Consider the following 17,287-nt stretch of genomic DNA (forward strand, 5'->3'; position numbering starts at 1 on the left):
TTGATTTTGGATCTTCAAACAGGAGAGTTGCATATATTCAGTCTTCAAGAAAAGTAAGTAAAATGCAATAGTATCGATAGTAAAGTCATGGTGATTAACCTACTATACCTCATTTTAGGTTCGAGGAGAGTTGGTGTGTGGGATTTGTTGGTTTGACTAAGTACATGTTTGAACTAGAGTGATTTCAGTTGTGTATCTTTAATAGAGAAAAGTAAGTGAATGACACATTCTTTTGTATCATTCGTTTTCATAATTTTTATCACTCGTTTTCAAGATAGTATCAATTTGCCCAAAAGGAAACAGAGTGGTACCTGGTACAGGCAGGTGCGCCAAGGAACTGAAAACGTAATGAGTACTTTTCAACAAGACAATGCAAGTTGCTCTCCAAGTCATAAAATGTTGTAAATGTTCATGAGTAACCTATGCAAAAAATATTCATTTGATTTTTATTCCAGTTTTATTGTGCCACTTTCAGAAAGTGATAATGAACGTTAACGTACATTTTGTTCCAGGTATTTCTATTGAAACATTGGCTGATGCATTGTTGGACAAATATAAGGAAAACTATTCTGGTGAGCAAAGTTTGGATAACTTTAAGTAAGTGAAATTCATTGAAGAACCCATCATACCACTCATTTTAAATACTTCATTTGTGGGTTTATTTTTTTAAGTGAGAAACCTAACCTAACCTATTTCTTGATGTAATACACTTTTTCTTTTTCAATGAAATGATATATTTATTATTTTTTAATTAGTGCTGATGAATTCACAGAGTTGTTATTTTAGTATATTTTTCAGTATACATTTGTTTGAGAGTAGGAACATCCTAATTTGAATACATTTGTAATATGACAGTATTCAGGAATATTTTATTCAGTGAATGAATATTTTGAATTAGATTTTTTATTTTTAATATTGGTTGAAACGTCAAATATTTCAGTGTATATTGTTTTTAAAATATATTTGTTTATGAATATTATGTGTTTTATTACTTGTGTGAATCTTGTATCAAAATGCAATATATACATGCCTAATAGCGGTTACTCGTCACATTCTTGGAATATTCCAAATATTCCTAGAATATTCATAAAATATATTCAAAGAATATTCTATGGTGTTTCTCTATTGTATATTCCTACAATAAACTAAGAATATTCTGAATATTTTATGAATATTCCTCAGAATATTCTTATTAGAATATACCTTAGATATTCTAAGAATATTATAAAATATTCCAAGAATATTCCCAAGGAATATTCTTAAAATATATCAAAGGTTCGCCAGGAGCACTTCCAGGGAATATTCTCCAGAAGATCGAATATCCACAAAACTGAATGATTTCGACTTAAAATTTTGGACAATCATATGGGAGGAGCATTTTTTCAAAGAAACCTTAATGGTGAAGAATATTTCAATATGCTGTGTAGCCAAGTTATGCCAAGCATCAACAACGTCATCCATTTAGATTTTTCATTTACAGATGGGGTAGTGTTTCAACAAGATGAAGCTCCTGCCTATTGTATAACAGTTTCTCGAAATTAATCGATAATAACTTTTCGAGTCGATGTATTGGAAAAAGAGGTTCTACAAAAAGATCACTTAGATTTCCGGATTTGACTGCACTGGACTTTTTTCCATGCTGAGGATGGATGAGATCAAAAGTTTACGAAATGCGTCCAACTACTATAGATAATTTGACGAAAGAAATTATCAGGCGCTACCGTCGTCAATCCTCTACAAAATTCTTCAGAATGTGAGAGAGGAAACAGAATCCCGTTTATACCATTGTAGGCGAATCGATGATACTCAGTTTGAGTTTTCCTGTTGACTATCATTTTCTAGTTCTACATTGAATGCAAACTTAGGAAAGTATTTTATATTTTTCACATTTGTCATTTCAACAATGTTACATAATTGGATACAGAACTGAAAGACCTCACAACTGAGTTTTCACTAGGCCAGAGGTGTCAAACTCCATTTTCCAGAGGGCCTCATATCAAATTTAGAATGTGTAGGTGGGCCAAATTCAAATAAAGAAAATGTACTGAATTATTTAGTTTGAATTTGGAATTCGTTATCAACAACAACAATAATTCAGTTTTTTTTTTCGAGAACATATCCTGAACCAGAAAACAATCACCAAAATTACATAGGCAGAATTAGTTAGGCAGAGAATATTAACTAAGTGGAAAACAACTTTGGAAATTTACAAATATTTATTGAAATTACAAAAAATCATTGAACATGAATATTTCATCAGTTTCGATATTTCTAATCATTACTACTATGACGAAGTTCCATACGAGCCTCATGATAATATAAATAGTGATAATTGTCTTTTTCTACATTATACACGTAGTTCAGAGTACCCTGTCAGCTTGCACAGCATTAGTAATACTCATTTAATTGATGTTGAACTATGCTCCTCCATCCCTCTGTTGATCACGATTGAACTTTTCTTCAGCAATGGACATCAAATTCTTAGCATGCGCTTTACCAGTCTGCAAGACCAAGGAATAGAAAACACCGTCTTCATTCTCCAGAAGTGAATGCGGATGACCAAATTCGGCAGCTTGACCAGCATCCATCACCAGCACCTTATCAGAGTCCATAATTGTATGCAGCCTATGGGCGATCGTCAGCACTGTGCAGTCTGCAAACTTCTTCCGGATTGTTGTTTGAATAAGAGCGTCTGTATGCGGATCCACGTTGGCAGTTGCTTCATCCAGAACCAGGACTTTGTTTCTTCGCAGAATGGCTCTGGCTAAGCATACCAGCTGTCTTTGACCCACGCTGAAATTCGAACCACCTTCAGCCATTTTACTGTCCAGACCCGAAGGAAGGTCGTCAACAGCTTTCTTTAGCTCCACCTCTTCCAGAGCACTCCAAAGGATCTGAAAATAAAACAAAGTTGTAATCGGAAGTATTAACAAGCAGTAACAAAATCAGATGTGCTCCTTGGGAGTGTAACACTGGTAACCAGAAATACAACCGACTAATAAGATTTCTGAAAAGTTGATACCACCCAATGTTTGCATCTGGATTGAACTTTTCAGTTTGACTTAAGCTAAAAATATATTTTTCAGATTATGGAAGATTCAGAACCCAAAATGGTCAAGAAATTGTGTCATCCCCTTTCCGAAAATATATATTTGAAAAAACTAAGGGTAATGAACCACTTAATCCAACCCCAACTTAACTTAGTTAAGTTATAATTATTTCGAGCTATATTGAGCCCGATTGTGTGGTTTTGAACACTTTCCCGAAAATAGTCATTAATTTTATTTCTTGAGTATCCGTGACATGTTCATACTAGTTTGAGTTTGATCTGATTTTCAATTATTTTCATCCAAAATATTGTTTTCCGTTTTCCTGCCTGAGAAAATTGATGAAATGAATGAGTTCAAGTTTCTGTAACACCAAACAAGATTACCTAAAGAAATTTCAATAAGTATTCATGATAGAATATAATGAACTTTCAATCATCATCACTCCAAAAGTAAAAAAACAGTTAAGTACCAAACATATACGTGATAAAACATACCTTCAATAGTTATCAATATTGATGAGTTTTTATGATTATTACAGATTGAAAATTATTCTCTATCACCTTTACATCTTTCGACTATTCAAAAATATTTCTCTCTATCCTTATACAGTTTTTCGAAGAACATTTCATGATGTTTGGGAAAGAAAGGTTTTGGCTTTCTATTTCTGCATCTACATACAGGAAATGTGGAAATATTCCCAAAAATTATTTTCTCCTAAAATTATACCATTTCAATTCAAACAAATAAGCGCTCAAATAAGCGAATGAATATTATTTACGTACTGTCATCGATGATATGGGTGGATTCAACTCATTTCGTGAAAATAAGTTGTAATTTTATGAACGAAATAAGTGTTTTTCCTTATAATGTTATCCGTATTTGGTACTGAAAAGTCGATAAGGCAAGTGTCTTACGGTGAAACATCAGATGTCTACTAGTGAGGATGACAGTCAGTGAAATTTTACTTCTTTCACTCACTATATTGTGTAGGAATCCTGTGAATGATATCTGATTCGATTCCATTGCAAAGTTTAAAATACAAACGGGATAGAGGAAAGTGTTTTTCGTATAATTCAGCGTTCATATGTATTTATTTCCAAAGTATTTTTTGTGTAATTTAATGTTTATATGAAAATAGCTGTTTCGAAAGGGCTTTTTTCTCCAATTTGTATCTGAAAGTTAGTCATTTGCATGATCTACACACATTTGTATAAAAATAATTTTTTGAAATTGATTGCTTCCTTCCTTTGGATGATTCCTATATTGTTTGTATCAAATTGAAAAAATTGAAAATCAAAACCTTTCTTTACCAAAAATTAACATCTCCTGAAAGTACACACTTTTATTTCAAATTTCATGATCCTTGGGGGATTCCTCATGGATTTAAAGTTGATAAATTGAATTTTCTATTGAAATATTTAAGGGTGAACATTATTTGGTAGCAAATCCCTAGAATAGCAAATTACGATTTTATCAAGAATGCAAGCCATCTTCAGATGATTTTCATATCTGAAAATAAATAGAGTAGCAGATTTGTTGTCACTTTTCAATATAAGAATAGGTGTTAAAACAACGATAAAAATAAAATAAATACAACAATAACAAATAATTGGCGCTCCGGGGCGACTTCATTGATTCCAGTGGCGCATTTGCTTTTTCAGCTGCAGGAAAACCCGGAAAAACCTGCAGCACCACATCATCTGAAGATCTTGATCCAACAATGTCCTCTCTTTCATAAAACAAAATGTATGGTGTCTCCAGAGGCTCCAATAAATTCAATAGAATTTATTGGATATAGAATAGGTTATTCGTAAAAATATTCTTCTTGGCTTTCTACTTCTCAATCAATATACTCGTATGGAGAATGGAAACTTCCGAATGAAAAAAGAAACTCTCAAATACACAAAATATAAACTCTTCTCAAAAATATCTTCAACTCCTCATCAACATATTTTTGGATATTACGCAGATGCAATTCATTTGATTTCTTTAAAACAATCACTGCTACATGGAACAAATGAAATAGAACACACTTCATCACAGAAACTTTCGATAAAAACCATTTATACGGGTGTCCGAAAAGTCTTATACAGGCTCCGACAGAAAAAAGAAATTTTGGTGATCACTTGTATACGGAGAAATCCACTTATTAACGCATTGACAACTAATTCACCCTCTCAAGGGTGGCAAATGGAAATATACATAGATGAGTATCTAATTTTGCAGGCCTTGAAGAAACAAAGGATTCTACATAAACTAGAGGTCTTTTCGGTTACCCGTTTCTGACTATTGAGGAAGAATAATAATGAATGCAGTCGTGAAAAATATTCTCATTCCATTTTGTAAGATATTCGAAATGACAATAATATAATCTACTTTGAAATTCCGTTCTTACGTTGTCAGAATTATTGATGTTATAGTAGGGCACAGATCTGTGAATCGTTATCATAGTTCTTGCAAGTTTGCTGGTTTCATTCCAAATACTGTCCACTTTATATGACCCTACGAGAAGGAGTCAATTAGAGCGCGGTCGCCTTCTACGCCCAAACCAACGACCAGGAAGTTTCTCGTCTAGGAATTGTTTTAAAGGAACATGCAATTGTAGAGGTGCTCCACAGCTGAACAATAGCATCAATGTAAAAACTTCCATTTTCAATAGCAGCTTCAATAGCAGTAAGACTTCCGTCGATGAAAAAAGGACCAATTACCGTATTATCCACAATTCCGGCCCATACCTTTGATTCCTCAGGATCTTGTGTATGGGTGTTTAGAATCCATCAAGGCTGCGATCACTCCAGTATCAGCGTTATGTCTGTCAGCAGCTTGTCTCAGCACTGAAGCATATCCGATAGATGAAATTGGATTTTATGGAAATGAAATGTTTTGATATTGCATAAAATTGAAGTCTTCGATTTGGGTCATCTTCATCTAGTTCTTGAACCAGATGGATTTCAAAAGGATGAAATTTATGATAATTTGAAATTTTATGCACTCTTGATTTGCTTGTCAGCTATTATGTTCACTAATTGCTTGACTTGAACAGCAATGGTACTCAAAATTTGGATTTGGAGCTCCTCAGTTTAAGCGGTCCGGCGATCTTGAAGCACAAAATTCTTTTATGACTTCTCAATGTCAATGTCAACAAAAAACTCAAATCAAGATAATGAAAAAATTCGTTATGAAATGAGATTATATTACATTTCCAGTTGAGATTATGGGGTGTAATCCCTAGGAGATTTCATTTCAGATAATAACGATTTTGATATTGTCTCGAAAGAGAAACTTTTCTTACCATGTCAGCTTCAATGTATATATAACGAAAATTCAAATTGAATCTAGAACTCACCTCATCTTCATATTCGTCGAAAGGATCCAAGTTCTTTCTGAGTGTTCCAGAAAACAGAACAGGTTCTTGGGGGATGATGGAAATACTAGATCTGAGTTTGTGTAAAGGAATAGATTTTGTATCGATATTGTCAATGAAAATGCCTCCTTCACCATCAATATCAGCCAATCGGAAGAGAGCTTGTATAAGCGACGATTTTCCTGCACCCGTTCTTCCCACTATGCCAACTTTCTCTTTCGCTTTAATGGAAAAACTAAGATTCTTCAACACGCATGGGTCAGTGGGAGAGTACCTTTTGGAAAATATATGCTTGAGCTAGATTAAATTAACTCATGAACATGTTCAAACAATACTAATTCAGAAAAGTGTACCTCTTAGTACTTCTACTCACTGATACTACTTACCGAAGATTCAAATTTTTAAATTCAATGTTTCCAGCTTCAGGCCAGTTCTTTGGGGTTGGTCTAACCATATTTTCAGCTTCATGCTTCAGGTCAGCATATTCTTGCACTCTCTCCACTGACGTCATCTGGTTCTCCAGTTCACTCCACTGGCGCATTCCCCATTGGAACATTCCCATCAAACCCATGGCCTGGGTGAGGGCTAAACCAATGTTTCCTCCAAACGTTTCTATAAACATTGTTAATGAGTGATAATCAAAATAGATAATTTTTTTTAAATCAGTGGAAAATTATATCACATGTTCTAATCAGAAATATTAAAATGACAGTCTTCGATTTTGATTCACTTCATATCAGAAGAAAGTTTTTAAAATTATCATTCAATAATAAAGAAATTACATGTTAAAATCATCCCATAATGAAACAGACTTTCCAAATGAGACTTTTTATTAAAAAGACAAATTCATTTTACAACGTTGTTTTTCAAATAACTTCCAAACCGTTGAAAATATTCCCATACACTCTTATAATTGTGAATATATGTCACTCAATTCAAAAACCTAACGCCACGCCTCTACTAGGTATCCTGTATATTAGATATTATTTCAGAAAAGTCCATAGCAATACAATTCAAAACTTTTATATGAAACATTTTTTGATAACTGTACTTCTTCATCTCAAATTTTTAGTGAAATCCCGATATTATATAATATCAATAATTTTTGTACATCAATATAATATTATAATTAATAATATAATATTATATTATCATCAAAATCTACGTGAATAATTGTCTACCATATCAAGTGAATATTATATGAATGATTGAAATTGAGTTCTTCGGTCGTTGTAGTTATATCAATTAACAGTAAGTTGAAGATTATAACATATACATACCACTTTTGACAAGCAGCAGTGTTATCAATACAGCAGCTATGTAGATAACACAAATGAAATCTAGCCAAAAACCAAATGTCCTATTGGCACCCAGAAACATAAAGAATGCTGCACTGTTGTGGTTCTGGTAGTTATCGAACTCATTTTTGAGGATTTCCTCAGCTTTAAAAGCTCTGATAGTTGTCAGTCCTTGTAAAGATGCTGCCAGATGGGTGTAGATGGGACTACGAGCTGAAAAAAGATAAGAAAACAGATAATATTTCAGTGGTTATCAACTGAGATACTTACTGATTGATTCTACCCTTTTGACATCTCTGCTGGTTTGCAAAAAGACTACCCTCATTGAATAGAAGACAGCAAATACTATAATGGTGGGTACAAGAATCCATATGCTGAGGGATCCAATGACGGTACTTATTGCAGCAACACTAAGTCCAATCTGAAAAATGATGAATGATAATCTTGTTGAATTTCAGATTATATATAGGAGTTCACCAAACAAAATGTGAAGTGATTTGGGAGTTTATTATTCAGGAGCTCTTTGAAATTTAGGGAATATTACCTGGTGGAAGATCTTTTCCCGAATGGTTGGCAAAGTCACATATTTCAATACAACTACAGTAAATATCGACGACGTTGAGGCAATAAATGCAGTACTCTAGCTGTTTTTACTGTGCATAAGACTTCTTCTCGGTTTGGGTCTCCGGTTTTATTTCAGCTAGGTTCCTTTTGGTTGGATTACTTCACGTATTCTTGCCAGCGGGTATTCAGTATAGCTGCTAATTTCCTTTTCCTTTCTATTGTTATCGTTTCTGAATTCCTCACTCGCCAATATAATCTTGGATAATAGCTTGGATAATAGCTTTCGAGAACTTGGGATCTTTGAAATAAGATGGTCCAAGCATCTTTTCTGAGTGCTACCCTTTTTTGTGACACTTTGCTGAATTGATCTTCTGCAAGGAGCTTTTTTGGGCTCTTTAACGTAGGTTTCGTTAGGCTAGATATCTATTTCATGTTGTGCCTCTAGAGGCGTGAAAGCTTTTTCATTGGCGGGATAATCTGGAGCTCCTCTGGCATTATCTTTCTTGGATCGTATTGCGGGCTGAAATTTGACATCGTTGTAACTTTGCAAGCGTTCTTTAAATGCTTGAGTTTCTTGTAGTAACTCTCAGGTTCACAGGATCAACGAATTCCATCGACCAATTACTATCTAAACTATTTGTTCAGATATGTATCTGTGTGATCGATGACCAGCAAACCAAAAAAGTATCTTTGAGACTCTCTGAGATTCCTTTCTCCCATCAATGGCACCAAAAGTTTTCCATATCTAGCGTTTCCCTATATTTTTCCAAATCCTAGTTACAAACGAAACAATCAAACTAACAGAGTTGGTGCTTTGTTATATCTGGCACTTAGCAGAAGTAGTTATTCTATATCAAAATTGTCTTAAGTGACCTGAGTTAAGTTACCTGTCTATTTTGAACACTCAAAATCACTCAAAATCAATAAAAGTATTGAAATTTCTGATTCTTATTATATCAGATATGTGTGCATGAAGAAAAATAAACATTTCAAATGAAGATTAAATGAATTCTGCATTGAAGAATTGGGGATTTTTTGCTGAAATTCAAGTATCTGATAGTATTTTCAATCATTCACCATCTTAATCTACTTCATTTTTCTTTACTTTAAGCTTCCTTTGTCACAAGGTGAAGCATCAAAATGAATCTTAAGACTTACCTGAATTGTATCCAACAAAGTCATAGGCAGAGATTCATCAAGAGTACCGATATCTTTGGAGAACCTGTTGAGGATACGACCACAGGGATTGATATTGAAGAACCGCATTGGACTGTGCACTATGTTATTGAACATTCTGTTATGCATTCGCGTGGAAGCAGTGAGACACCATCTGTAGAAGGACAGAGATCTAACGAAGGTGAAACTAATGATGAAAGCGATCAGCATCGAATAGTAAATTGGTGTACTGGGTCCTGTGAACAGGGGTGTTAGCCACCAGCCTTCGAAAGGATCTTCAACTGAAGATGAGTTTCCAATTGGTAGTGACGTAGTGCTTTCGTTGAAGATTGAGAAAATACCACCAGTTGTTGATGTGTTTACTGTAGAAAGATACTGTACTACTTCAGGTTGACTCACGTTCGAGGTCAATAACGAAGTCAAAGTAGTAACTTTCACTGCTGATTCAGTGATTGCATTAATAGATGCTTGGAATAACTCGGTACTCTCTGATAATGAGGTTGAATTTGCTAGTACGATAGATTGAGTCACAGCTAAGGTTGCGTTTGAAACAGTACTCTGCAGTAATTTTCTAGATGCCGCCTGTTGTACGTTTACCCTGAAAAAAACATTTGTAACTATTGTTGTGAATAAAACCAAATCTCCCCAACGTAGGTGTCTGAAAATCACCTCTAACAAAATTCATTGGCAGACACCAAAGCACTAATAGCGAGTTGACCCAATGGGATTGACTCAGTGAAGTTGAGTTCAAAGTTAACTATTGAAGTGTAACAATACAAGGATCAAGTATGCGTTGTAACTATAATATTAATAATAATAATTTGGAAAATAAAGAGCGTTGCTGAATGGAGAATTTATTCGATAAGTCCGTCACTCATTCATAAAAGATTCATGAACTCAACATTGACAACAACGGCGATATTGCTGGAATGAGAATGAACGTTCGAAAAAAATCAATAAGGATGATAGTTTGATATGCTGAAGATTCTGAAGTTTACACATTGAACATTACAGAACATCAAAGGAAATTTGAGAAGATCGGCAAAGAAGATATTCTCCTAGATCTGTATGGTATGATAGAGGTATATAAATGATACTAGCAATAGACACCGTATTCGATAGTCCATGAAAAAACTTGAATAATTATTGTTGGTTGGTAGAAGGAGCAGATGAAAACTGGTAGATGGATTAATAAATGCCGAGTCTGAGTTACTATCATTAGAAAACACAAAAATTCCACTTATTATTCAGTGACTTTCCTGGGACTGAAAATTGGATTAGAAGACAAAGGAAAATATAGAATGATCGATGAAAAATTCTGGAAATTAACTCTAAAAGACACGCCCGAAGGAGCCATCGTATGGCGAAACACGTGTTGCGTTTTTGTGAAACTGTTTAGTGAAAATCTCACAATGAAATGATTTTTGAATACGTTAGTTATAAATTTTACGGGTGTGAAGTTATCCACATCCACAAAGTACACTGAGAAAAAAAAAATGGCATTATTATTTTTTCATTTACCGACTCTGCACACCTACCATTTTTCAATACGATACGCTTATTGACTGAATTAGTAAAAAAATAGAACCGCTCGAATTCATTAAACTGTCTGAAGGGTTGAAAATAGGGAGAAAATATTTTTAAAAATCGTAACATGAGAAATCGACTTTGTACACCTACAAAATTTAGATATGTTATTCCTGATGATCTATTCGAAAGAAAAAACTTCACATCATAGTTTTCCAGGCCGTCTGAGGGGGTGAAAATAGGATGGAAAGTTGAAAAAATCGTATCTTCGAAAATTGAATGTGTACACCTACAAGTTTGAGATATGGTATCCATGTTAATCTATTCGACAAAAAAAATTTCACGTCATAGTTTTCCAGGCCGTCTGAGGGGGTGAATATGGGGTGAAAATATCAAAAAATGTGTCAACATGAAAAATCGACTTTGTACACCTACAAAATTGAGATATGTTATTCCTGATTATCTATTCGATTGAAAAAACTTCACGTTATAGTTTTCCAGGCAGTCTGAGGGAGTGAGAATGGGGTGGAAATTTGAAAAAATCATATATTCAAAAATTGAGTTTGTACACCTACAAGATTAAGAGATGTTATTACTGACACCCGATTTGACGAGAAAAATTTCACGTTATAGTTTTCCAGGCATTATGAGGGAGTGAAAATGGGGTGAGAACTTGAAAAAAATCATATATTTAAAAATAGAGTTTGTACACCTACAAAATTGAGATTTGTTTTTCCTGATGATCTATTCGACTGAAAAAACTTCACGTTATAGTTTTCCAGGCCGTCTTAAGGGATGAAAAATTATATATTTAAAAATTGAGTTTGAACACCTACAAGATTGAGATTCTCCTGATGATCGATTCAACAAATAAAAACAACGTATCAGAGTTTTTCAGTTCTGAGAAGACTGGTAACTTTTGCACCATATTATTTGTTTAATGTAATGAACTAATAAATGCTAGTGTAATGTATGTAGGACTAGATACTTCGAAAGCATGTTTTTGAGAATATTTCACAATATTTATTAATTATAACAATTGTTACAATCTTGTAGGTGTACAAACTCAATTTTTAAATATATGATTTTTTCAAGTTTCCAGTAGATCATCAGGAATAACATATCTCAATTTTGTAGGTGTACAAAGTCAATTTTTCATGTTACGATTTTTTTAAATATTTCCACCCTATTTTCACCCCTTCAGACAGTTTAATAAACTAGGACGGTTCTGTTTTTTTTTACTAATTCAGTCAATAAGCGTATCATATTGAAAAATGGTAGGTGTGCAGAGTCGGTAAATGAAAAAATAATAATGCGATATTTTTTTCTTAGTGTACTTTTTGGATGTGGATAACTTCACACCCGTTAAATTTTGATCAAGTATCGGCCAATTACATCATATAATTCTGAAAACAATGTTGAATAAATCCAAACACCCAGCGTTGACACAAAATTATTGGATTTTTAGGAAGCCTTGGTTTTTTATTCGTTACAGTAATAAATGATTCTGATAACAAATGATTTAAATAATCAAATTATTGATCTGAGTGATCGATGACGACATTGGACTGATAAATACAAAACTTCATAGTCGACTGCCTCCAAAATTTATGGATTTCAATGAATTTACTTTGAATAAAAACTCATTGTTTTTCTCTGAACCAAACCAGTGACTTCAAACATTTCCAATATGTTAATTTTTCTCTAGAGGCAGTCACGAAAAAGGTAAGTTACTGTTCTGAAAGTACTTACCAAAATGTTACGAAATATTCAGCAGAACTGTCCAACGCTTGCGACATCACAAAAGTAAGCAGCACAATGATCGCTCTCAAAATGTTTCCTCCAGCTTTCATATAGCTCTTGTATACATGCCAGGATATACTTCCCTTGCGGTCTCCTCTTTCTCCAGAACTTGCACCTCATTCTCCACAGCCTCCGCTTTCGCCAGGGTCATGCGTGACTTCCTTCTGATCTCCTCTTCTTCCTCTTCGATGTCATGCAATAGTTTCGTAAAAGAGGAGTTGGAGTTCCTGATATCTTCATAAGATCCAGATACAAGTACCTTTCCTTTCTCTAGCAAATATATGCTGCGCACGTGCTTCAAGAACTGAAGCTGATGAGTTACCAAGACCACGCATTTTTTGGCCAAGTAGCCGCAAATACAATCTTCGAAAAGCTGTTTTGCCACGTGGGTATCCACAGCAGACAAAGGGTCGTCTAGAAGATAAATGTCAGCTTCTTTGTAGATCGCTCTCGCTAGGTTTATTCTTGCTCTTTGTCCACCACTGAGAGACACTCCTCTTTCTCCTGCTAGTGTTCTGTCTCCATGGGGAAATAGGGTGAAATCCCTCTTCAAGGCGCAAACTCTCACTACTTCGTCGTACTTCTGCTGATCGAATTTCTGACCGAAGAGAATGTTTTGACGGACGCTACCTCCAAAAAGCCATGGTTCCTGCGATGCGTATGAAATCCTGCAAGAGAAATAAGAAAGAATGAAGCATATGATCTTTTAATTTATTCTTAAATATGTGATGAATTCCCCTTATCGTATAAGAAGATGCCAATCTATGTAGCGTTTCTTGGAAAAAAAAAACTAGGTATTCATTTCTTTCGAACTTGTCTACACAGATTGCATTGAATAGCTATAGAAATTGTCTCTGTATTTCGATGTCTGATACGAAACATAAAAAAAAATGATATGCTTTAATTGATATCCAGTTGATTGACTGAGAAATAGTTTTGCAACCTTGAAATTGATTGATTGTTGAAATATAGTAACACGGCTGAATTCATGGTGGTGAACCGTGGTCAAATGAAACTTCTAGTAACAGAGGTATCATCTGCTACTGCGCCAAACATCATTAATGGTATGTGCGATGATTGTGAGGACGAAGTCTCAGCAACGACTCATTGACGAGCTGCGTATTTATAATTTCTTTTAGACAGAGGTGGGTGATGATGAGACTGGCGATGATATGGAAATGAGCAGTCGTCGAAATAGAAATTTTGTGAATAACTTGGTAGGTATTTACGTGGACAGGTAATCAACTTGGACGATAATATGCTTCCTAGTGGAACTTCAACGTTGATTTCAGCATTATTGAATTGTTAAGCTTCTACTTCATCAACATACTAATTCGTTTTGACTTCTATATACCTTTTTCTTCTGCTAACCTGAGATTTAAACCATTCCGCAGATTTATCACAAACTTTATACGATCAGAGTTTCTCAATTAGACGATAATGGTTGGCACAATCCAACATTCACCAAAAACTTTCCACTTTCTTTTCTGAGTCTTTTTGAAGAAGAAACATAGAATTCAGTTGTGAGTTCGCTTGCCCTTTTTCCTCTGCCACGCTATGGCAGAAATGTTGGCGAGCAAATGCGTAATATCAAGGCACACGATTCTCAAATCCACTGATCGATTTTCTGACGGTGGGAAAAATGGTCAATACTGATGGACATACTGATGACCCCCTCGTTATGTGGGAGTTTTGAAAAGAGGGGCCCAACCAGCGCAACATTCTTGGTTATTGTAACTTCACACCAATATTCGCAAAAAAATAATTCAATATCATACCCAAACTCGATTTGTCAAAAACTGTCCAATGCACGCGAAATTAGATATGGAATAGCTCGTCAACAATAATTTTGTTCTTCAAGTGTCATGATTGTAAATAATACTTGAATACAGCAAATTTTGTTTGCCGAATTTTCAAATCAGTTCTCATTGAATTTATTGTGGTAACTATGTGTTCAGTGATCAGAAGTAGCGAAATCATCAACAGACATGAATCAAACTCTAGGAGTACCTCAAGGCTCTGTCCCGGAACCTCTGTAAGGACACACTATGATGAAACCATTATGATGTTTTACATACTATTTGAATACAAAAGAATTCTTGGAAGGAAGCTTGGCATATGTTTCTTATGAAAGAATGTTTGTTGTAAAAATATCTTTACCTTCCATTTATTTCTACAGATCCGGACTGGGGCTCCAACTCTTTCAAAATAACGTGCAGTAAAGTCGTTTTTCCACTTCCCACAGAACCAACAATAGCAACTAATTGCCCTGATTCGACATTCATTGTCACATTGTGCAGGTTATTCTCCGGGTGAGACTTCAACCATCTCACAGAAGCTCTATTCAAATGAATTCCAGAGGTCTTACTTGTAAGATTTGTGCGTATTGAGGGCTTAGCATCCCTTCTGCTGGGGTTTTTGTTGCCATCTTCTAGAGTATCACGTTCGATTTCCTCATACAACAGAAAATGACGTATCCTCTTGATGGAGATGAGCATTTCAGATACTTGAGATACGGCTTGAGGGAAGAACATGGTAAGACCGTTCAGGAGTCTGTAGAAGGAAGTGACGGTAAAGGCATAGGCGGAGTTGAGTGTGTTTCCTGTGAGTACGTAGGTGATAATACATGTGAACACAGCGGTTCTGTTCAAGGTCATTGAACATGACATCAGGATTGCTCGTATTGTGGATGTCAACTTGATGTATTTCATTTCTCTCCTGGAAAAAAGTCAGTGAATTCAAATTGGAATTTAGTAGATTGATTATTCAAACAGTGAGTTGGAAACATATCCACTGATATGGTAACTTCAACAAATACTACAATGAATATCACAAATCACTGTTCAATATATGAGGGTTACATTATGAGTTCTCAAAGGTGAGGATATGAATAGACAAAATCTTATTTTCAGCAGCAACTCCATTCGTGGATACACTGTATATTTTTTTGGATAATAAATATAATTCAATTATTATTTGTGAATATTGTTTTTGAATACCGCAATACATTCGAAACTAATTACAATTCATTGTAAGATTTTTATTATATAGGGTTTTACAAAAACCGCGACTCGTGTTTCGCTATACAATCACTATCCTCAAGCGTAAACTAAAAGTTACTTCTAACTTACAACCATTTTATATTTTATATACAGGGTGTCCCTGGACTTCCTCTTTTCCTCTCGGGAATGTATAGATGGGGTCAAAATATCACCAGTACTTCATATAACTTTTTTTCCTAAAATCCTTCGTTACCAAGTAACGGGCCCTCGAAGTTACAAAATGAAAAATGTTTTTCTTTGATAACTTTCCAAGTGAATATTCAAAATCATCCAAATTTTGGTAATTGACTAAACAAATGAATTCCTTCGATGAGCTTTCATGCAGGAGTCAGTTGTTTTGCTACAAAGTCAGGAACGGACTACCCCCGATGGTCCACACCCCAAAACTTTGAAATGACAGATATTTTTCAATATTTTTCAACAAATTAAGGTTACTTGGACAATTTTATGAATAAAAGTACTCGTGTGGAAAGTCGATCGGAGCAACGAGTCTTGATAAAAATGTAGTTTCACTCGACGACATCAAACCCGCTCGTCCACCATTATTTGAAATGAATAATTATCAAAGCAGAAATAATAATGATAACGTTAATTCAACAACATTTATTCTGAGATGTCTACCATTATTCGAAAATATTAGTTTTTAAGGAAAATGGAAATGATAGGTAAAATGTTCATAACGAATTTTTATAATGCAAACACGTTTAACTAACGAAACTCAAGAGCCTCAAGAGCAAACAGAAATGAAAAATCCGCTACAGAAACTGCTCGATATGACCACCTTCTCTCTCTATACATTTTCTTAGTCTGCAAAGACACCCTCTCTGTACTTGAAATAGCATTCCAGGGTCGTTTCGTATGGCTTCACAATGTAATGTTATTCTATTCAACAATGCATCTCTTGTGTGAATAGGTGTAGCGTAAACAAGGCTTTTTAGATGCCCCCACAGAAAGAAATCCAATGGATTTGAATCCGGAGACCGCGATGGCCATGAATATGGCCCACCTCTACCAATCCATCTATTGGGGAAAATATGGTTCAGATGGTCACGCACAATCAAACTAAAATGAGGAGGAGCGCCATCATGCATAAACCACATATCTCTTCGGGTTTGCAATGGAACATGTTCCAAAAGTCCATTCAAATCGTTCTGAATGAACTCCAAATAACATTCTCCATGCAATCGGTCCTGTAGAACGAATGGTCCTATAAGATGGTTTCCTATGATACCAGCCCAAACATTCACGTTGAATTTCCGTTGGTGTTTGGTTTGCAATATCCCATGGGGATTTTCTTCGGCCCATATATGGAGATTATGAGAGTTGATAACTCCATCTCTACTGAAACCTGCTTCATCAGTGAATAAAACTCGATTAATAAAAGTCATATCCTCTCTTTGCCTATCCATGAACCAATTGGCATATTCCAGTCGTGCTGGAAAA

At 34.8% G+C, this 17,287-nt stretch overlaps 1 protein-coding gene across 1 annotated transcript in view; it reads right to left on the bottom strand.

Moving 5' to 3' along the window:
- Nucleotides 1-2,197: 2,197 nt before the first annotated feature.
- Nucleotides 2,198-17,287, bottom strand: part of LOC111512413 (probable multidrug resistance-associated protein lethal(2)03659) — a 34,292-nt gene continuing 19,202 nt past the window's right edge. Inside the window, 9 exon segments of the mRNA XM_074174998.1 lie at nucleotides 2,198-2,894; nucleotides 6,397-6,688; nucleotides 6,801-7,026; nucleotides 7,695-7,925; nucleotides 7,983-8,133; nucleotides 9,435-10,050; nucleotides 12,732-12,873; nucleotides 12,876-13,450; nucleotides 14,943-15,500. Coding sequence (XP_074031099.1) covers nucleotides 2,418-2,894; nucleotides 6,397-6,688; nucleotides 6,801-7,026; nucleotides 7,695-7,925; nucleotides 7,983-8,133; nucleotides 9,435-10,050; nucleotides 12,732-12,873; nucleotides 12,876-13,450; nucleotides 14,943-15,500 — 3,268 coding nt within the window. The 3' untranslated portion in view covers nucleotides 2,198-2,417.

This window comes from Leptinotarsa decemlineata, unplaced genomic scaffold (genome assembly GCF_025532065.1).
Source record: "Leptinotarsa decemlineata unplaced genomic scaffold, Ldec_3_MD MMD2_tig00000882_RagTag_RagTag, whole genome shotgun sequence".
Taxonomy (NCBI): domain Eukaryota; kingdom Metazoa; phylum Arthropoda; class Insecta; order Coleoptera; family Chrysomelidae; genus Leptinotarsa; species Leptinotarsa decemlineata.